The 22,430-nt window shown below is 35.6% G+C and overlaps 6 protein-coding genes across 6 annotated transcripts; 3 read left to right on the plus strand and 3 right to left on the minus strand.

Annotated features, from left to right (window-relative positions):
• Nucleotides 1-18: 18 nt before the first annotated feature.
• Nucleotides 19-146, plus strand: PPL_01784 (uncharacterized protein; the record flags this gene model as incomplete). Its single annotated transcript, XM_077398150.1, has 2 exons — nt 19-82; nt 124-146. 2 exons carry the CDS (start codon nt 19-21, stop codon nt 144-146), a joined length of 87 nt encoding a protein of 28 aa, XP_077254280.1.
• Nucleotides 147-230: 84 nt separating this feature from the next.
• On the minus strand, nt 231-1,644 carry PPL_01785 (SMP-30/gluconolactonase/LRE family protein; the record flags this gene model as incomplete). Its single annotated transcript, XM_020572786.1, has 4 exons — nt 231-323; nt 402-622; nt 715-1,585; nt 1,639-1,644. The coding sequence occupies 4 exons, from the start codon at nt 1,642-1,644 to the stop codon at nt 231-233; spliced, it is 1,191 nt and encodes a 396-aa protein (XP_020436903.1).
• Nucleotides 1,645-1,985: 341 nt separating this feature from the next.
• PPL_01786 (ubiquitin domain-containing protein) lies at nt 1,986-8,900 on the minus strand (the record flags this gene model as incomplete). The annotated part of the gene is made up of 3 exons (XM_020572787.1): nt 1,986-7,046; nt 7,120-7,251; nt 7,326-8,900. 3 exons carry the CDS (start codon nt 8,898-8,900, stop codon nt 1,986-1,988), a joined length of 6,768 nt encoding a protein of 2,255 aa, XP_020436904.1.
• A 116-nt stretch (nt 8,901-9,016) lies between these two features.
• On the minus strand, nt 9,017-13,549 carry PPL_01787 (uncharacterized protein; the record flags this gene model as incomplete). The annotated part of the gene is made up of 4 exons (XM_020572788.1): nt 9,017-9,044; nt 9,765-9,847; nt 9,936-10,054; nt 10,162-13,549. The coding sequence occupies 4 exons, from the start codon at nt 13,547-13,549 to the stop codon at nt 9,017-9,019; spliced, it is 3,618 nt and encodes a 1,205-aa protein (XP_020436905.1).
• A 125-nt stretch (nt 13,550-13,674) lies between these two features.
• On the plus strand, nt 13,675-19,491 carry rpmA (DNA-dependent RNA polymerase; the record flags this gene model as incomplete). The annotated part of the gene is made up of 8 exons (XM_020572789.1): nt 13,675-13,718; nt 15,282-15,995; nt 16,461-16,724; nt 16,800-18,388; nt 18,618-18,659; nt 18,951-19,195; nt 19,281-19,347; nt 19,424-19,491. The coding sequence occupies 8 exons, from the start codon at nt 13,675-13,677 to the stop codon at nt 19,489-19,491; spliced, it is 3,033 nt and encodes a 1,010-aa protein (XP_020436906.1).
• Nucleotides 19,492-19,975: 484 nt separating this feature from the next.
• Nucleotides 19,976-21,763, plus strand: plbF (phospholipase B-like protein; the record flags this gene model as incomplete). Its single annotated transcript, XM_020572790.1, has 3 exons — nt 19,976-20,011; nt 20,042-20,160; nt 20,236-21,763. The coding sequence occupies 3 exons, from the start codon at nt 19,976-19,978 to the stop codon at nt 21,761-21,763; spliced, it is 1,683 nt and encodes a 560-aa protein (XP_020436907.1).
• Between the last annotated feature and the right edge of the window lie 667 nt (nt 21,764-22,430).

Consider the following 22,430-nt stretch of genomic DNA (forward strand, 5'->3'; position numbering starts at 1 on the left):
TCACAAACCTTGAAGATAATGAAAAATAAGCAAAAAAAAGATGTTCAAAAGCCCGCAAAAAAATTATGTGCAACGTCATCAGGTATTTTATGATCATCGTCTATTATATATTTATTTATTTAGTTTTAGGAGCTTTTAAATCATAAACACCAATAAAAGGTGTCATTAAATCTTAATATTAATGAATTTGGATTGTTAGATTAGTTGGTTTGATAGATTTCAAGTTATTATTACTTACTTCCAATGTATAACATATTATCTTTGAAATAGGTACTCGAGATCTTATTTGTAGAGGATTTTAATAGTTCCATAAATTCACCAGTCTAAAATCAAATTAATTTTAGAATCAATATAAAAGTTTTTAGTTGAATGATTGATTATCAATGTTGGTTGTCACTTACATTTGAATCAGCAATAAGTACAGCAGCATTCAGTTTATCAAATATAGTGTATAGATATGGAATGGAAAGGAACGTTCTTTTAACAGCAGGATATTGGTGTATCATATCTAAAAATGGAGATCTCATTGAGAATAGTGAAACAAACAATCTATTGTTTGGACCGACTTCTAAACCATCTGGGAATCCAGGTAAATTATTAATAACAACATCTGTTCTTCCAGCTAAAGAGAGGAGAAAGCAAAGGAAACAGTAAAATTATAATGAATTAATATATAAATTATCATTTCATCATGATTGATTAAGTTACAATTACCTTTTGGACCTACTAACCAATATCTTAAAACTCTATATTTACATGTCTCTGCAATGTAGACACTCTCTGCGTTTTCATCTAGTGAAACACCGTTGGCATAGGCGATATTGTCAAGTAGTACTTTGGTTTGTCTGGTGATAGGATTGTAAGAGATAAGCTTACCGACAGACTCCATTGACATACATGCATATTTCGATGGTCCTTCCGTTACCCATTCACCTTTGTTTCCAAATACCGGTGCATAGCTAATGCTGTTTGTAAAGTAGATCGTTCCATCCTGGCGATTGACAGTGACATCGTTCATAAAGTTGAGGGTGCTTCCATTGACAGAGGTAGTCAACAATGAGATCTCACCAGTCACCTTGTTGGCTTTGAGCAATCCTTTGACGGGATCGACCACGACGAGATTGTCATCGGCATCGAAGTCCAGACCGAGAGGTCTACCGCCTGTGTTGATAGCAGGGTAACTCTCTAGTTTGACACCTTTCAATCCCGGTTGCACTTGTAAATCGACGAAACCGTTGGCCAACGGTGACTTTATGAAGCGGATTCCGCCGTTCTTTGTTGAGAAGTAGAGGTCACCGTTACTATTGAAAGCAATCGACTCTGGACCGTGAACGTCTTCACCGAGATGAAGGAGGATCAAGTGGTTGTCTAGTGATCGAGTTATAGCCGATAGATCCGGTACGGGATGCGGTCTAAACGGGAGAATCTCAATATCTGGATAGAATACCAACGAGAAGATAGTGTATGGAGGGAAGAACGATAGAAACAATCCAATCAGTATTGATGTGATAAGTATTAAACTTCCGAAACTAGGTTTAGGTTTAGTAGTAGAAGTAGTATTTGATTTAGTTTTTGTCATTGTGAGCTTTTTAAATAAATGTTACTGTTTTTAATTGTTTTCCAAAATGTTTATATAACATTCATTTTAATATTAAACTTGAAGAACACCCATTTGGTGGGGCAATTAATTAAACCACAATTTGATTGTTAAAGAAATGATCGGGGTTTTTTTGAAAAATTTTAATTATTTTTTATATTTATAGAAATCAATCAACGTGTTTGATAAAGGGATTTAAATATCATTCCAATCCAAAAAAACAAATTAATTATTTATTGGCATAACTATAAGGTATAATTTTTAAAAAATAAACAATTGTTACTTAAAATAATAAACTTCATTATTTAAATATATATTTAATTTGAATTGTAATAATTTATTTTCTTTTGATAAACATATTGTGAAAAATTATAAATTTATATTGAATTTAAATAATTATCACAGTGTCAGTTGAAGTTCTTCCGAATGTACTTGGACAATACATCTCTTCGATTCTAGCTGGTGGACAGATATAAGATCCATGACAGAGTGCTTGGACATTGTAATAGAAGGTATAGGTTCCTGGATAGAGAAGGTCAGCAAATATTTCAGCGCCTTTGTCTCTGATGTTGGAATGAGAAGTCCAGTAGTAGCGAGTGGAGTACAAATTGTTGATTGGTTCCAATCCAGCAGGTAAATTATCGTTAATAACGACAAAGTTAGTGATGTAAGTTGATTTGATGGTCAATTTAACTTTGATTTTGGCACCGCTCTTGATCACTGTTTGTCTGAGTCCGGCTTCATTGACGATCTGCTGGATATCCTCTGGTTTACCGAGTGGAATAAATTCACGAGTGATAACGAATCCACGTGTATCGACAGCGGGATAGTATGGATTCGATTTGGCATACTTGAACGAGAGACTGTAGAACAAATCACCGGTTCCCTTCTTCTCAATGAGGAGCTCACCTTGATTCTTGATCAGTGTCTTCATTGGAATGAATTTGGTGTAGATTGTATTCTCATCGGTGATCTCCACGGGTTTCGGCTCGAGAGTAAAGTCATTGAGATAGACTTGAACGTTGTACTTGTTCACCGCTTTGTTATTGTAGTATGAGAAAAGTGTGTACATGGTAAGAGCACTGTCTTGAGTGTTGAAATACATCGATTGTCTTGGATCCCTAATCTTTGACTCGATTCCAAACATCAGCTTTGAAATAATATGTTTACATTGGTCGTCGTCAATCATCGAGAGTGCAGCCCAACACGAAGATCTCATTATCGATGAGAATCCATTGATTGATGAACCCTCAAAGAATGCAGTTGTTCCGGTTACAACCAACTTGTTCTCGAGTGAACGGACCAGTTGTCTTGCAGTCACTCCATGAGCAAGTGGGAGAAGTATAGCCGACAGATCAGCGGCGATCGGTGATGTCGAAGAGGTTGCCTCTTTCACCAAGATACTATCGATTGCATTGTGTGATTCGAAACTACCATAGCTAACCTTTTCATAGGTGTGTAGAGCGAATGCTTTTTTTAATAGATACGATGATCTGTCGTATTTAGTGTACTCCTTGTGAGTCTTATCGATATCGGCTGCTCCTCTAAGATAAGCCGGTGCTTTGGCCATCAATCCTTTTGGTAGTACTACATTGAACTCATTCTCGATAATATCGAGCACCCAATAAACATAGACATTTACATATTCGTAGCTAGTATCGGAATTCCAGTATTTAAATTCACCGGTTGCTTTCAATCTACCCTTGAGAATTTCCAAGATCTCAGTTATTGCTTTCTCAAGATTTTCTTCTGATGGACGATCATTCTCCATCTCCAACAACTCTGGAAGATCCAATGCAATTACCAGACACATTAATTTACTGGCGAGTTGTTCAGAGCAGGAATGCTTGTAGTTCATGAGGTACTCATAGGATGAGGAGATCTGAGTGATATTGGATGTGGCGAGGTTAACAGAGAGACCACCAACTTCCTGATCAAACTCTTGCCAGTTGCTGAGTTTAACTGGGTGAGTAGATACAATCTTTTCGGCATCGGTGAAACCGGCTACAGTGTTGGATTCAACGGAGGACGGTGAGTAGACTGGGAAGTCAAATTTAACGGCATCAGTAAACTCTGCGTCGACTCCTGGTGTATTGATAATACGACTCGCCAGAACAACGTGGTAGAACGATTTGACATTCGGTGTGATAGCTTTCACCTGGAACGGTGCAATGATACGTGAGTTTGCTGGAATGACAGACTTGAATCCGTTGGTACTGGAGATGCAATTGGTCGTTTGGAAAGCACAACTCACCTCAACGTCGTAATCGACAATGTTAGAAATGACAATTGGGAATGTACATTCATCGTTGTAATTGAGGAAACGTGGTGGATTCTGACGAATCATCACTGGCAGCGTCGAGGTGAAGAACTCTTGATTCTTACCGAACGAATCGTTGGTTGCGGCGTAAGCCATAACACGATACTTGGTCAAATTGTCTGGCAGTTTGAAATCAAAGACAACCTGACCATTTTCATCGGAGAATCTATTGCTTTGGAAGGTTGCCAATGGTTTGAAGTTATCTCTCACCTTGATTTGCTTGATTGCTGGCAAACGTAGCGCTTCCAAATCTTCTTTCTCATTGCCAGTGTCACCACCACCCGAGAGACGGATCACCAAGTTTATAGTATCGTCAGTGGTGATTCCATTCTCAAAGAGCGTTCCCTTCTCGATTTGTTTGTTCTTGTGGAGAAGACGTTGCGATGTGAATGGCAGACCGTCTCTCTCAAGAACGACTTTGCGCACTTCATCGATGTTGGCATTGAGTGGAAGTGACATCTGGATGATACGACCAGAGAGATAACGAACGGTGATGTTTACGATTGTGTCCTTTGGTTTAGTGACTTCCTCCTCTTTGACATCGGGGGCACAGAACATTGTGTCATCGATCAACGAAAAACATTGATTGTTTTGGTAACCTTCATAGTAGAACAAATCAATTGGATTCCAATTGTTGGTGGATTTGTTTGTAAGACTCAACAATGATTCATCGGCAACGATCAAAGTTATTTCGGCGCCGGTTACCGGTTTCTTTTGGTGATCCAAAACGCGGGTCGTAATGGAGATGTCAGAGTTTGGACTTTGGAATTTACGGTATGGGAGGAATTCAATTTGAAGTTTCTTCATCTCCTTGTCGACAGAGAATTGCTTGTTGATCGATGCACTTGTGTAACGTTCAACAATGGTATTGTTGTGATAGACACTCACTTTGCCTTCAACATAGACGGTGTAGTTGAACGATGGGAAATCTTTTTCAGTGACAACATGTTCAAATAGATATTTTCCATCCTCGAAATTGAATTGCGTTGATTTGACAATGGATTTAGACTTGCTTTGCATAATCATACCCATTCCACACTGAAGTTTACATGTCACTAGTAATTCGATCTTGTCACCAATCTTTGGATATTCAGAACCACTCTTTACCAACAACGCAAGATTAATTGGATATTTGTTATCGAAAGCAGAGAAGGGGATTGATGGAATTCCAAATGTTGATTGTTGTTGTTCGAAGCTATCATTGTATTGACCCAAAGTCTTGGAGTCATTCTCTTTGAATTCCTTCTCGGCTTGAGTTTGCTCACCGAGCACAAAGATGTTGTGACTCTGTCGCTGTGGTTCTTGATCCGGACATTCATAGGTGAATTTGACGCAGTAGGCACCACGTTTGTTGAACTTGTAGGTAAAGTTGGTTGGTTCAGCTTTCGATGGTACGATCTCACCTTGGAATTCATTGACCATTGGCAAATCATCTTCCCACGGTACCATTTTGATTTCCACTTGGAACTTTCCTTCGTTGATCAACTTGCCAGAGGAATTCATTGCAACCAGCGAAGTTTGGAAGGTATCTGAGAGATTGATAAACTCATCTCTGCATTTCGAGACACCAAAGTAACGTTGAGTACCAAGAACCTTGCAGGTGTGTGAGAATGCCTCGGATTTGTTTGTCAAATCGATGACACTGCCACGAACCACTAGATACATCGGTGACTTTGAGTTCTCCAGAACCAAACGAAGTTGATGTCTACCGGATGGATTTGGTTTGCTCTGATAGGTATAGGTGGCGTTGGCTTCATCACAAACATCGGGCATTGAGAATCTGTAGCCAGTTGTTGGTAGATCCGGTTGAGTTGGTGACAACGAAACACTCCAATCAACTTTGGTGTTTGCCATCACTTCATCGTTGAAATATCTACCGCATGCTTGCACATAGAAAGGTTGTCCACATCTGACCGACGAGGAAGAACCGGCCGATGGTTTCTTCAAGTCGGATTCGACAACAAAGTCTTTTCTCTTGCATTCCAATACTTTGATGACAAAGTTCTTTGAGTGACCATCGCAGTCGATGGAAAGCGAACAATCGCCAAGATTGGTATCGGCTGGCAGTACAAAGTTAAAGTTGAATCCACCGTTGACATTGAGAGTGGTGTGTCCTTGGTTTTGAACTTTCTTTCTGGTGTCGGTAAGCTTGTAGTTTACAATGCTCATTTGGTTGTCACCGTAGTATTCCAGTGGTGTTTGAATACCATTTTCAGTGGTAATTCTCAAGTTACCCTTGATGTAGACAGTCTCTGTTGGTCGGTAGCAACCCAGAGCATCGACGATATCCCAAATAACCTCAACCTTTTCCCTCTCCTTCTGGCAAACCGTTTGGAAGATAGTTGAGTATTTACGTTTATCAACTGTGACAGTTGCAATCAGCAAGTCGAATGACTGATCTTTTGGAATTGAAAACAAACCATCACTCAACACAACCGAACTATTTGGAGCGGCAGAAAGAGCTTCCGCTTCGGAATCCGATGATCTTTGTGAATAGACCTTCGATTTGTTGTAGTAAGTCTCAATGAATGGTGTTTTCACACGTTGTTGTGTTGAAGCATTGGTTACCCACGCGCGATAGTCCAACTTGGTTTGGTTGACGGCCACCAAGAATGGCGAGTATTGCAACAACTTGTATGACTCCACGAGATTGCCACCGTCGGCTTTACTCGAGAATCGGAATACCAACAGATTGTGTTTGGCAGTGAATGGTGTATCACCACCAAAGAAATCAGAGAGATCCACCTTGTTGGTGACTTGTTTTCTTGGCTCGACACCGTTGATCTGAATCTCCTTGGTCAACAGCTTTGCCAGTCTTTCGTGGTCGTAGTTTTTAGCGTTGCTTGGATCGATACGATGCGATTCGATCTTGACATAGCTAACACCACGAGTAACCAACTTGACGATAGGTCTGGCGAGTGGATCCAAATTGAACTTCTGACTGTAGGCACTGTCCACATCGATAAAGCAATAGTCCAATGGTGTCTTGAAGTCATGACTAGAAGAAACCAACGATGTTGTTCTTGGTGAAGTGATATTATCAACCTTTACTTTATAACTAGTATTTGGTTTAAAGTCTGCATGAATAATAAGATTGTAACCTTCAGTTCTAACCTTACTAACTTTAACCTAAAAGTACAAATAATAATTATTAATTATATTTTAAAACTAAACCAATTCCATTTCTTAATTTGAAACTTACATTTGGTTTAAATTGCAAATGTTTATCAATATCTTCAATCAAGATTTTGTCCACTTGATTATTGAATGCAATAACTACAGATTCACCTTCGAATGAAGAATTAACCTTTGTAACACGTAAAGGTTCTGGTGTCTAGAATATATGTTTAAAGATTTCTAATTAGATAATTTCAATATATACATTTTCCAATAAAGTTTTAAACATACCTTAAAAGTTACTTCTAGATTGTTTTCAGTTACCAATGGTCCTTCAGAAGATTCCAGTGGTTCAGTAAATTGAATGGAATACTTTGTATTCATATCCAATTTATCGAGTTGTAAATAAATTGATTTGGTATTGGATTCACTTTCATCTTTTTCTTTCTCTTCCTCCTTCTCCTTTTCTTCAGCCGACTTTTTAATTGGTGTTGGTAAAGAGTCTTTGAATAACTTACAGAGAGTTGGACTGTCGATTGGAACCACTTTGAAATTGATTGTCTTGTTGAACGGTCCTTTGATCTTGATGGCATTGCCGAGTCTGTTGAATTGGGTCAGTGGGAGTGACTGAGCGAATCGCAAGTTGATCTGTGGATCGGCAATGTCACCGTTGAACTGACCGAATATCGGATATTGGATGCTGGTTTTGAATGTCCACGACTCACCGATCTCATCGTCACCGATCTCTGGCTCGTACTTTTTGAACACCTCCAGCAGTGGAGTGACACGATACTGCGTGGAACTGGCAAATTTCGTTTGATACGGTTGTTTTGGATCTTCGAAGCAACAGGTGACGCCGTCGATCCAACGCCACTTGCCGCCAATCACCGCTGGTTCCACACGGAATGGAACTTGCACTTCGTCGAGAGTCGAGCACAGTGGGATGAAAGGACGATTGAATATCACCTGAATGCGGTGTACCAGCAGATTGGAACCAGTCGGTGTCTGTGAGACAATGGAGAGCGGAACACGTTTGTATTCGTCACGCTTTCCAAGCGGAGCCAACGAGAGTTGGTCGAATTGCGATTCCAAAGATGAACCGGTTTCGTGTTTCGCCTGTTCCTTTGATCTCGACCTCGTGCTCAATCTCGAAAACAAACCGGTCTTTCCAGATGCCGGTTTAGGTGAACCGGTTTTAGATTGATACAATTTGAAAGGTTCACCAGCGTTGTTATTATTACTGCTGGTATCTTGTGATTCTAATGATGGAACACGCATTAACAATTGACTTGCTTCGACTATGTCGAGTTCTGTTAGTTTGGAGAATTCAATGCCGGCACCGTCTCCCACTTGGTCGTCCAGCGCCAGTTGGAATTGAACTTGATTGTTTTTGTTGACCGCCGTGAAGAGACGATCGGTAGTAGAGTAGTTTTCAGTCTTTGGTTTCGTTTCATTGGCAATCTGTCTGCCCAGTAGGTAGAACGGCGACACGGCAACGAGAATAGTACATCCATCGACAATCGAATTCTCTGCCATCGTCGAGAGTGACTCTAGTTGTCTACCACCGAATATCAATCTCAATTGATATGGATGCAGCAATTGTGGTGGTAGATTTGTATTATCTATTAACATATCACCATCGTCCTCTTTATTGTCATTGCTATCGTCAGTCATTGTAACATCGGCATCGCCACTCGATGATTTTGGTTTGAGAACTTCCAAATCTTCAAAGATACTTGATGGAAGTGGAAGATGATCGGAATGCTCTCTAAACAAACGCAGCTTCAACTGGTCTACTGTTTCATCGGTATTTACATCTTCGTAGACCACTTTATAAGCATTAGTTGCAAGTAATGTAATTTTCATTTTTTCTTTTTTGTTTTATAGTTTGGATTTTGTGTGTTAAAAAAGTATATATACAAAATAGGATGGTGATGAATGAATGATGGATGATAATCAGATTTGATGATTAGTTTTTATTATTATACAAGATTAAAATCTAATAATACTCTTTAAATAATGATAATAAATATATTTTTAAAGTGTTTATGTTTAAAAATTATATATATGAATATTATAAATATAATTTAAATTATCAGTGTTTTATTTATGTACTCATGAGTCATTAATAGATAACAATGAATTCGTGGAATTTTAAACTTTAATTTGTTAAAATTATTGGAAAAATTATCACAGAAAGCAATGTGTGTTTTAAAAATTAAAAAAGATTTTTTAAATTGATCTTTTTTTGGATCGAGCTTTTAAACCCCAATTTTCTCTATCATTTGCCAATCAATTAAAATGAGAAGATGAGAATTTGCAAATTGGTTAAAATCTGATGAAAAATTAAATGTAAATCAAAGACCATTTTTGGTGATTGATTTATTGATTAAAAAAAACAATAATTTAATTGATCAGAAATTGTTTTTGATTGTCATAGCAATTTGTTTGATTGGTTCCTAAAATTTATTCTTCATTTTATTCTTGTTTTCTTTGATTATGAATTGAATTTTGGCAACGATTTCCTCGGCGTCCAGTGAGTAGTACTCCGATACCTTTCCATCTTTACACCTGATACAAAAGTTGTTTGGCTTGTTGGTCATTGTGCTCACCGATGAGATGTCGGACATCAATTGTATCGGCTTCTTCAGACGATTCGAACTGAACGTTCGCTTGATCGACGACTTCTTGTGAGGTTCGCTTCCACCGCCACCCGAATTATTGATAAACGAATGAATGATACGATCTTGATCGATGCCCATCAACCTCTCCAAAGATATTCCAAATTTATTTACCTTTATAACTTGATATTGCTAATAATAATAATAATAATAATAATAATACAAAAACAAAACAAGTTAATATAATTAATACAAACTAAATAGTATTGTAATAACATACTTTAAATTCACCAGCTGTATCTGGAGTAAAGAAAAACATTGGTCCTAACAATTTTGTGATTGCTCTTGGAGCATTTCCAGAATCGGCAATAAATGAAACTGATTTTGGAATTGATGATTCTGAAAAAATGTGAAAAAAAAAAAGTAGATAGATTAGTTATATGGATAATTGATCAAGAAAGTGGAATATAATTGGATATATAATTTATATATGTTGATCAACTTACTGACACGATTATGAATTAATTTAATATCACCCATTGCCAACTCTTCGAGTGTGATCGATTCGTTGTTGACCACTTCGTTGTTCATCAACATGAATACACAGAGATCCTCAGAGAATTTCTCTTTCTTGCAGATCAGTGTTTTGATGGAGGACAGTGTAGCGGTCGGGTTGTAGGGAACGGCAATCGAATCTTTGACACCGTTGGTGTTGTTCTGTGGCGATGACAGACGTCGTTCGTTGTGTGAGAGCGGTGCCGATGGCACGATGTGCACTCTGAAGATCGGTGGTGGCGACAACTGCTCCTTCGTCCAATTGGTATTCTGCAGCAAAACATAGGTCTCTGCTTTGATCTTCTTCATCTCTGACGATCGCTCCAGCACGCCATAGTCATTATCGACCGTACCATCATAATGACAAACTCTCAAATAATATGCCTTTGGATTAGTCGTTACACTAAGGAAAGAGAATGAAACATCTCCACCTGATGAACTACCATTACCATTACTATTGTTATTACTTTGATTATCAACTCCATTTGATTGATTTGATGAAAAAGAATCATCTAATTTTGAATTTGTACATTCTTGATGTTGTTGTTGTTGTTGTTGTTGTTGTTGTTGTTGATTGTTATTATTATTGTTATTACTATGTGTAGTATTATTACTATTGTTGTTATTATTATTATTATTATTACTGTTATGATCTAATTTCTTCTTTTCTCTTTGACATAACTCCAAGATATCAATTATAACCTTTTCAACGGTAGAATCATCGTCGATCGATAGGTCAACCATTGATTGTGGTTGAGTCGGTAGGAATACAATGATCTGGATGAGTCTACCTCCAAACCAAGGATATCCACTAAATACACCTACTGATTGTGCTCTTCGATGCAGACTAGACGGTCTAGCTGGATACAATCTTGGTGACTGTGGTCCACTTCTAGGTGACATCGCTGATGGTTGTTTAATAGGTGATTTAACATCTGTATTATTACTATTTGTATTTGTACTTGTATTCGTCGTATTACTATTATTATTATTACTATTATTATTAACTATATGTTTTCCATTTGTTGTAGTTCCAGCTATATTTCCATTACTATTACTATTTATCATTGCTGCTGTTGTATTATTATTTGTTGTATTGTTGTTATTTGCTTTACTTGATAGATTGGTAGTTGAATCAAAGGTTGTTGAAGAGTTGGTAGCTGACAGTTGATCTGCTGAAGAGTAGGTATCGTCATATGATTGGCTCTCTGTCTCCATATCGTAATCTTCATAGTCGTCGTAATAAAGATCACTATCGTTACTGGCATGCGATGGTTTCGGTACCTTCTCCTTTATAAACTGAAAAGTAGTAGTACTTGGATCTGCCTTTGTAAAAGTAATAACTTTTGATAGATTACCATCATTCATTCCTTTATATCTATTGTTTTGTAACATCTGTTGTTGTTGTTGCTGTTGTAATTCATTAGTTGTTGTATTAGTTGTTGGAATGGCAGTAGAAGCTGTTTGTAATGGAAGTGGAACAGCCGGTGTTTTATAGACATTATACATTCTCGAGAGATCCTCTTCTTCATGTGATAGATAGGTATCTAAAGGTGATCCGTTATTCGACATATTATCATTATTATTATTATTATTATTACTATCTATTAAGTTACTATTACTATTACTATTGTTATTGTTATTATTATTGTTGTTTAAAAGTAAATTATTTGAACTGTTATTATTATTTCCTATGGTGGTTGATATCTGTACTGGATGTGATTGATTCAATAGACTCTGATGTGAGGTGTTCAGATCGTTGAGAATGAGTGACATCATTGCATAGCCTTTCTGATTCTTGCGCTGAATGGCATCGTCATTCATGTTGTTCCTTATCTTATTCAGTGCGATGGCAGTCTGCGAGCGTTCAAAAGACAAGAAATTATCACGCTTCTCCTCCATAGATGCAGAGATCACCGTATCCTCATTCTGTTGTTGCCGCAGTAGTATATTCTTGTGAATCTGGTGGTCACTCGTTGCCATTGCTGCCATCGGTGATGGTGACATCGGTGGTGAAGATGGTGAAAAAGGTGTACAATATTCATTATGTATAATAGTTTGATTTACATTATTATTATTATTTGAATTATTATTATTTGAACTATTATTATTATTATTATTGTTAGTTGAACTAATATTATTGTTATTATTATTATTACTACTATTAATATGATGATTACTACTATTATTATGATGATGGTTTGTAATATTAATTGATGCTGTTGATGTTACTTTTGTTGGTGTTGTTGTTGCTGTTGTAACAGTTGATGTTACTTTACTAATATGGCTATTATTGTTGTTGTTGTTATTTTTAATTAAAATAGTGTTACTACTACATGGTTCATCGTATTCGTCATCGTTGTTATTGTTATTGTTATTGTTTTGGCGGTGGTTGTGGTTATTATCTTGTTGTTTCAAATGTTTTTCAGATTTGTCTTGGTTGAGGAATGTAAATTCACTATCTCTTTCTCTTTCTCTGTCTCTGTCTTTCTGTGAAAATGAAATAGAGTTATTGTTCAGTGGTGAAGTGGAAAGTGGTGAAATTGCAATGTTTTTATCGATAACCGACGATGCTGATGATTCCGATAAAAACAAAGAGGATTCCGATAGACCTAGTTTTACAGAGGTGGTATGTGTTGTTGATTTTTGTGGTGATGTCAATGGTGATTCCGATGAGGAAACTGATGAATTTTCATATATTATTTTTAAATTATTATTTGTATTGAAATTATTAAAATTATTACAATTACTATTTAAATTGTTTTGAATATTAATATTAATGTTGTTATTATTATTATTAGAAGTATGTTGATTCGTTACTACTATTGGTGATTGCGAACTTGGTGTTCCAATGGTTGTAAAAGGTGTATGATAGGAACACGGTGAATTGTCTTGTTCAATCAATGATTCATCATCATCATAGGAATCGCCAGATGGTGATAAATATTTATTATTTCTTTGGTCTACTATTATATTATTGTTATTATTTGTATTATTATTATTATTGTTGTTGTTGTTATAATTATTATTTTTTGAATTTTGAATTTGTTTTAATTTTCTAATTAAATTTGAAATTGTTATATTGGTTTGTCCTGTGAAACTAATCATGGACTTGAAAGATAGTTGTTCTGGTTGTTTTAGTGATCTATTTGCTATTCTGACTATACTGTTTAGACTTTGAGATACACAACCCATTGAATTTACAATGCAGTCGAGATGAACCAATATTTCCTCGACCTCTGAATTCATTAGAGATCCCAAAATCTCTGTTAATTCACCAATCTGTAAGATCTTGGTACTCTGTAATATATCTTCATCTTCGAAATTTGATTCCATCATTTTTCTATTATTAATATTATTATTATTAATTGTATATATATACTAAATCTAATCTAATATTATTATTTTTTTATATTATATTATTAAAACTATAAATACAAAAAAAAAAGTTAGTAAATTTAAAAATGTTGGTGGAACAAGTTGTAATTATGTTTTATATTGTTTGTTTGTTTGTTTTTCTTTTGGATTGTATGGTATTGGTTTGATTTGGATTGGACTGATTTAGTTTGGACTGATTTGAATTGATGGTATGGTATCAGTTGATTTCTGTTATTAGATTGAATAATTATGGAATTTTTTAAACTTTATGATTAATGTTGTTTAAAGTTTATAAAGAAATTCTAATATTGGTTATTTGATTGATTGCTGTAGCTATATATGTTATAAAATACTACTAATATTTTAAACACCATACATATATATAAAAATCAACTTAATGGAAAAAGATCTAGAATTATTGACAAACTTTACAACTAACCACCAGAAATATATCAATCAAACTACACTAGTTGGTTTTGTTTGTTTTATACTACTACTTTTTTTATTTTTATTTGATAATATTATTTTTTTATTACTTTTAATTTTATTTAATATTACAGCTATAAAATTGGAGGTGGAGTTGATTGATTTTGTTTGGTTAGGTTTGGATTGATTGATTGGTTGATGATGAAGCTTGATGTTGTGTTGTTAAATATTTAATGATGATAAACTAAAAACATTGAATGATTGTTTGTGTGTGTTTGATTGAGGAGGGAGGTTAGTAAGTGAGTTAGTGAGTGAGTGATTGTTAATTCAAATGGTTTTGTTTTGTCAATTTATAAATAAATTATATATATTTGATGATTGATTGGTTTTCTTTCTGGTTCTACAATAAAATTAATTTTTTAAACATTGTTTTGCTTTGTTTTTTTTTTTTTTTTTTTTAATTACAACAACAAACAACAAGAAAATGTTAAGTAAAAAATAATCAACAACAACAACAACAACAACAAAATCAAACCAACAACAACATTTGAGCTAAAAAAAAACACACACACAATCAATTAAAAAAAAAACAACTTAAACTAATAAAATAAAATTTTAAATTTATTGATTGAGATATGGATGTGTGTGTTTAGTGTGTGTGTGTTAATTTGACCACATTGTGAGTTAAATTAAAAACACAATCATATCAATCTATCAATGCGATCAACATTCATATATGTGTTAAAGAAAAAAAAAAAAAAAAAAAAAGTCTTTATCTTGATAAAAATAACTATTAAAAATCTAAACTTGATTAATATAATTAAAAGATAAAATTAGTTTTTTGGATTGTGAGATTCTACTCTGATTATTTAAATCTAGTATATTAAGTCACTGATCATCCATCAGATATACCATGACATACCCATATGAAAGATGGTAATGGATCTTCAATTATTCAGGCATTTCTAGAAAAGAAAAAGGTTTATTGAATCATATTTAAAAGATTTGATATTTTGGTTATTTGTTTATTTATTGAATAAAACAAAAATGATCATTAACCTTCAGAAGGTTCCGCTAAAAATGAGAAACAAAGTGAGTAGTGTGTGGAATGCTATAAATTATTTTTTGAATATTTTTGAAAAACAAACATTTCGTTCGTTTTTTTTTTTTTTTTTTTTAATTAATCATTGTTTTTCATTCTTATTTTGTTTTGTTTTAAATAATATATATATATTATTTATATAATATAATAATATATATTACAAAGAATGCTTAGAATAAGTAATTCTAAATATATATCGAAAGTTATATCTTCAACAAGATCAACTTTTTCATTTACAAAATCAATATCACTACATTCAATATACAATAATAACAATAATAATAATAGTAATAAATTAAATAATCATAGTAATAGTAGTAACAACATTAATAATTTAAAAAGATATTGTAGTAGTAGTACTTTAAATAATAATAATAATAATAATATAAATAGAAATGAAAATTTTGAATATGAAATCGATGAATCACAAATAGATCAGGAATCATTGGAACAACTTAGAAAGCTTATTAAAAAGAATTCCAATAAGAACAAAGATGGAAAATCATTGTCCAGTTTGAATGATGCAAAGTTTGATAATATACAGTCACTCGAGGATTTGGAGAGTGTAGAACCAGAGTTTGATATTTCATCAGAGTTGGCTCGCATCGAATCACTGTTGACGAGCGAGATGCAACTGGAGGCACTCGAGGAGATGGAGCGAAACGAACTCGACGCCAAGACAATTGCAGAGCTCCAGAAGCAGAAGGAAGAAGAGAGTGCCAAGTACAAGGAGCTCTACGAGAAGATCAAGTTGGAGACCGACTTTGAGATCTCGGTGACTGACACTGCGCGTAAGGCCTATCGTCAGCTGCTCAACGACACCAGCATGATCCAGCGGTCGACGGGCCTCAAATCGATCAAGAATGTGATGTTCCAGTGGTACGACCCGCTGATCAAGCATACCACTCAGGAGCTCAAGTCGTTCCAGCAGGCGAATGCCTCGGTTTTGCTGAGCGAGGACCCCGAGGCCGAGGCCGAGGCCCTCAACCCACTCTCACGTGTTCCATCGCACGTCGAAGTCCTGACACGTTTGCCCATGAAGAAACTCTGTTTGATCGCGTTGAATCAGATGGTCTCTGAGATTCTCTCGGACCCACAGCGCGGCACCATCATGACGTCGATAGTGGAGAACATCGGTGAGTCTGTGCTCGCCGAATACCAGATGCAACTGCTCAAGAAATACGATCGTCTCCAATACAAACGGTTGATGAAACCGTTCAATGGCGCCGTTGCAACGGTGAGAACCATTCAGAACTATATGCGTCGTGCACACAACAACTTGGAACAGGAATCGGATACAATCACAAAAGTCGGAAGTTTCATGGTGAAATCGATCATGGATAGCTGTATGATCAACAAGTACATCGATGGTGAGGATATCGACGAGAAAGTACCGGCATTCTACTACAAATACCGATACAACAACAACAAAAAGTATGGAGTCATCTCGTGTCACGACAATGTCTATTCACTCATGGACGAAGGACATTTCCTTGTCGAAGCAATGAATGCTCGTCTCCTACCGATGGTAGTTCCACCACAGCCATGGACCCATCCAAACAAGGGTTGTTATCTTCAATATCCATGTTTCATCATGAGAACAAATGGGTAAGGAAAGAAAACTTGAGAATGTTTTGTTTGTCTTGTATATACAACTAACTTGGTTATTCGTTATTTCTACAGTTCAAAGCTACAGAAAACATCATTGTATCAATCGGATTTAACAAATATATATGAAGGTCTGAATGTGCTGGGAGAAGTACCATGGAAGACAAATGAAAAGATGATGTCGATTCTTTTGGAAGCTTGGGAGAAAGGTGGTGGAATTGCTGATTTACCGAGTAGATACGATTTTGAGCTGCCAGAGTCACCGAGTCAGGAGGATTTGCAAGACGAAAAAGTGAAGCGAGATTTCAATAAGAAGCTGAGAAAGGTCAAGGGTGCAAACAACGATTTGCACTCGCTGCGTTGTGATACTCTCTACAAGCTGAACGTCGCCAAACAACTACAGGAATATACATTCTACTTCCCGCACAACGTTGATTTCCGTGGTCGTTCCTATCCGATCCCCCCACATCTCAATCACATGGGTTCCGATTTCTGTCGTTCGATGCTCAAGTTTGCCGAGGAGAAAGAACTTGGCGAGCGTGGATTCGAGTGGTTGAAGGTACAGGTCGCCAATCTCTTTGGTGTCGATAAAGTCAGTTTCGAAGATCGTGTAGCATTCACAATGGAGAACATAGAGAATATCTACGACTCGGCAGACCGTCCTCTCGACGGCAAGAGGTGGTGGCTCAAAGCCGACAGTCCCTGGCAGACGCTGGCCGCCTGCATAGAGTTGACCGACGCCATTCGTTCGGGCAACCCAACAACCTTCAAGAGTAGTCTACCAATTCACCAAGACGGTACATGTAACGGTCTACAACATTATGCTGCACTCGGTGGTGATGAACTCGGTGCGCTGAAGGTCAATTTGTTGCCCTCTCCAAAACCCCAGGACGTCTACACCGGAGTCGCCCAAATGGTGGCGCAGATCGTCCATGAAGATGCGTTGGCTGGCGACGAACTGGCAAAGCTTCTCGACGGTAAAATCGAGAGAAAGATCATCAAACAGACCGTTATGACCAGTGTCTACGGTGTCACATTTGTTGGAGCGCGTATGCAGATTGAGAATGCACTCAGCGACAAATACCAGATTGACGAAGCGACACTCTTCAAGGCAACGACCTATCTCTCCAAGACAACATTCGCATCGCTCGACAAGATGTTTATTGGAGCGCGTTCCATTATGGCGTGGCTTGCCCAATGCGCCGGACTCATCTCCAAGCAGACGGGCGAGTGCGTCGCGTGGTACACCCCACTCGGACTCCCAGTGGTCCAGCCTTACCGCAAAGGTGGAAAAGTCAGCGTCAAAACGATTATGAACGACTACCTGATGGTGGAGGACAACGATCACCTCCCGGTCGACTCGAGAAAGCAGCGATCGGCTTTCCCACCCAACTTTATTCACTCACTCGACTCTACACATATGTTTTTAACGGCGATCCAGTGCAAGAAGAAAGGCATTACATTTGCATCGGTACATGATTCCTTCTGGACACATGCATCGACAATCGACACAATGAACACAATGCTTCGTCATCAATTCGTGGAACTCCATTCACAACCCATTTTAGAGCGTCTCAGAGAGTGGTTCAATCACCGTTATCCCACTGTTAATATACCACCCGTACCAAACAGAGGTTCACTCGATCTCAAAAAGGTTAGAGATAGTAAATATTTCTTCCATTGAAAAAACAATAAAATCTTTTTATATAAACAAAAAAAAAAAGGTTTTAAATAACTCTCCATTGAGTTTAATATCTTTCAGAAATTTTACAATATTGTATTAAGTTCTGGAAATACAACCTCTAAGTTGGTCTACTAACATTCATCTTTTAGAAACAAAAACAATTAATGATTAAATAAATACTTATTTATAGAAATTTAGATAATTTCTAGATCAACAATTAATCTACTTTACTACAGAATTTGATCTTGGGAGTAAATAAATTAAAACTTAATATTAATATCTATTTTTCTTTAAAAATTTAATTAAACTAATAAAACTAAAATATGTTTATATAAAAAATAAGAAATAACAAATTACTATTCTTTATGTTTTTAAAAAGAATTAATTATATTTTTCTTTTTTATTCCTTTTTAGGATTTTCATTTTCAAAAATTTTGGTTGAAAAAAAATACAAAAACAGATAATTCGTTTTATACGATTCAATAATGATTAAGTAATAATATACACAACACACATGAGTAGATATAATTCAACAAATATAGATGTATCAAATACAACACCTATAATATCGACATTGAATATGGGTGGTGCCAGTGGAGGTGCCACTGCCAACAGTACATCAAGCACATCAACAACTACCACTACAACTACTATAACAACAACATCATCACCACAACAACCTATAGCACTTAGATTAACAATCAAATCAAAGAAGAAAAAGAGAGTACAATGGTCTGAAGAAACTGTAGATAATGAAAATATGTTAAAAAAGAAATCAAAAAGTAAAGTTAATCAATCTATTATTATTATTCGTATTTACTAATATAATCGTCTTGTTTATGATTATAGAATGTTGTATTTTTCATAAAAAGAAACCTTATGATGAAAGTAGTGATGAGAGTGGTAGCGAAGATGATCATGATCACAATGACTCAAATGGTATGTATCAAATCTTTACCACTACATACATTGATTGACTCTACTCTATTCTAACACAAAAAACAATGAATAATAGATTGTAATCACCATGAATGTGGGCATGATGATAATAATAACTCTAGTAATGAACCAGCTGCATCATAATAATAATAGCATAATTGTATAATCATAATCAATTGTTAGTTTTTTTTTTTAATAACTTAACAACAAAACATAGAGCAACAAAAACACTACTAACTTTGTAGTAATTAATTATTAATAATAGTATTTATTCATACTATAGTATTAAAAATAAAAGTAATATCACCTATAAATAAAAGTAACTTTAGGAATTGAATTAGCATAACACGATATGATGTATTAATTAATAGTACAATCCTATCCTATCCTGGTTTGGGATTTACATTATCGTCTTAAATTTAATACTCACCACCCCCTTGTAAGATACTTTTCTTTCGCCTGGTAATCAAAAAACCCATCAAAAAAATTTAAAGTGGATATTTTATTTATTTTTAATTAAGATATTTTATTGAAAAAAATATCACACTCAATAACTTGATTTTGCTTTAAAAGGTGAAGAATAAGTAAGAGACTCTTTTGTTTCTTATTGTAAATATAATAATATAATATGTATAAAATAAGAACAACTACAATACTACTTGTAGTATTTGTAGCGCTCATCAATATTGTACAGTGTACACTCAATCTAGATATCGAGAAAGACGACAAATATAAATTAGAAGACAAACCGGAATGGTATTCAATCAATGAAAACTTTCAAATTGAAAATGGTTTAAATAAGAATGCATTGGGGTATGATTAAATAATTATCTAGATAAGCATATATATATTAATTTCATAATTAATAAATAATTAATGAATATATAGATGGGGATATTATAAAGTTGATATCGAAAAAGATGGTTGGAATAAATTGTATATTGAAATGAATTCGGATATGAATTCTGGAAATGCTTCACTTTACTATGCTGGTGCTGGTTTCTTGGAGGGATATCTCACTTGGAGTACCACTTATAATTACTCGGTGGCATGGATTGCCAATGATATTGTTGGTCAAGTCGACTCCAATCTACTCAATGAGTTTATGCTGACCAACTACAAATGGATGACGAACAATTTCGGTCCGTCTTCATCTTCGTCGCTCTACGACCAACAGGTCTACAATGTGATTCAGCAATTCGAAGGTTTCGCTAAAGGTTACCAAGCCGGTGCAGATTCTGACAAGCAGCTGGATTTCGATACACTGTTGCTTCTTCAGTTGGCAGGTGATCTCGACGATATCATAGGATACCTCCAGTATGAAAGCGCGCCAAACAAGACGGAATATATTTCCAGAACGATGACTCTGGAACAAGTGGAACGATTGATGGCTACCAAAGGTAGATGTTCGGCGCTGGTGCGTGTTCCACCCGATTTCTCAGAGTTGTATATCTCCCATACAACATGGGGAAGTTACTTCACAGCGGGATACCGTATTTTCAAGAGAGTTATTATTCCCGATCCAAGTGTGCCAGGAACTGAGGTTGTTTTTGCTTCGTATGCCGGTGTGCTGACATCGGACGACGACTTTTTCCAGATCCCAACAACTCAACTCGTTTCTATAGAAACAACCAACAACGTTCTCAACACTTCACTCTACCAATATGTCACAGCCAACTCGCTAATGTATTGGGTGCGTTCACTCGTTGCCAATCGACTCTCCAACACCGGACAAGAGTGGACTGAGAACTTCATACAATACAACAGTGGAACCTATAACAATCAATGGATGATCGTTGACTACAAGCTGTTCACACCCTTTGAAATTCTAAAGCCAAATACTCTCTGGATTATCGAGCAGATTCCGGGTGACTACACTTCACAGGATATGACAAGCTATTTGGCACTTGGATATTGGCCGTCGTACAACCGTCCTTACTTCCCCGATCTCTACAATGCACTGGGATACAATTACTACGAGCAACTCTATGGCGATGTGTTCACCTACGAGTTGAACCCACGTGCTAAAATTTTCAGAAGAGATAGCAATCAAGTGTATTCACTAAGTGACATGCAATCAATCATGACACGAAACAATTATAAAACCGATCCATTCAGTCAAGGCTATCCAGGAAATGCTATCTCAGCACGCTACGATTTGGGATCGGGTCCAAACGAGCCGTTCGGATGGTCATACATTGGACCACATGGAGGTATCGACTCGAAAATCTCATCTTACGCTATGATGCAACAAAATCTGATCTCTTCTATTTCTGGAATGACTGTCACACCCGATTGCCAGCCATTCAAATGGAGCGACTGGGACATTGGCCATTCAAACAACACTCAAGTTCACATTGGATCACCCAATACTTTCAATTTCAATTGGATAACAATTGATATTAAAGATAAATAAATAAAATAAACAAAATTAATTAATTATTTTAAAATTAATTCACTCCTTTTTTTTTTGTGCAAATCGAAGTGATTTACTCTTTTTTTTTTTTTTTTGTTGTTTTTTTATAACCTAATAATAAAAAATTTCTTACCTCATTAAAAAAAAAATAAAGGGTGATGGACTAATTTTTGGCGCTATAATAAAGAAAAAAAAACCCTCGTCTTGGTGTGTCTTTTGGAATTAAATTCCTTTATGTTCTTTTTTTTTTTTGCTTTTTTTAAAGTGATTCCACCCTGTCAACGTACTTTATTGACAAAATTTTTTCATTGAAATTGCGGTGAATCGTTAACTCTGGTAATTGAATGGTTTTTGTATTATTTTTTATGGTGAAATAGGGTGTGAGAAAAGTGCTTTGTTTGTAATGATTTTGAAATAAATTCAAATTTTTTTTACAACAACAAACTATTTTTTTGATAAAATTAATTTTTTTATTTTTTTTTTTGTTTTTTTCACTAGCAAAACACTCACTCAACATTATTAAAAAATAATAATAATAAAAAACAAAACCAAATTAATCAAACCAACCAACATCATACTTTCCTCTTTTTCTTCTTATTCTATTTTTTTTTATTATTATTCTTTTTAATTTATTTATTTATTATTATAATTAATTTTTATTTATCAA

The sequence above is a fragment of the Heterostelium album genome (genome assembly GCF_000004825.1).
Source record: "Heterostelium album PN500 unplaced genomic scaffold PPL_scaffold2, whole genome shotgun sequence".
Lineage (NCBI taxonomy): Eukaryota > Evosea > Eumycetozoa > Acytosteliales > Acytosteliaceae > Heterostelium > Heterostelium album.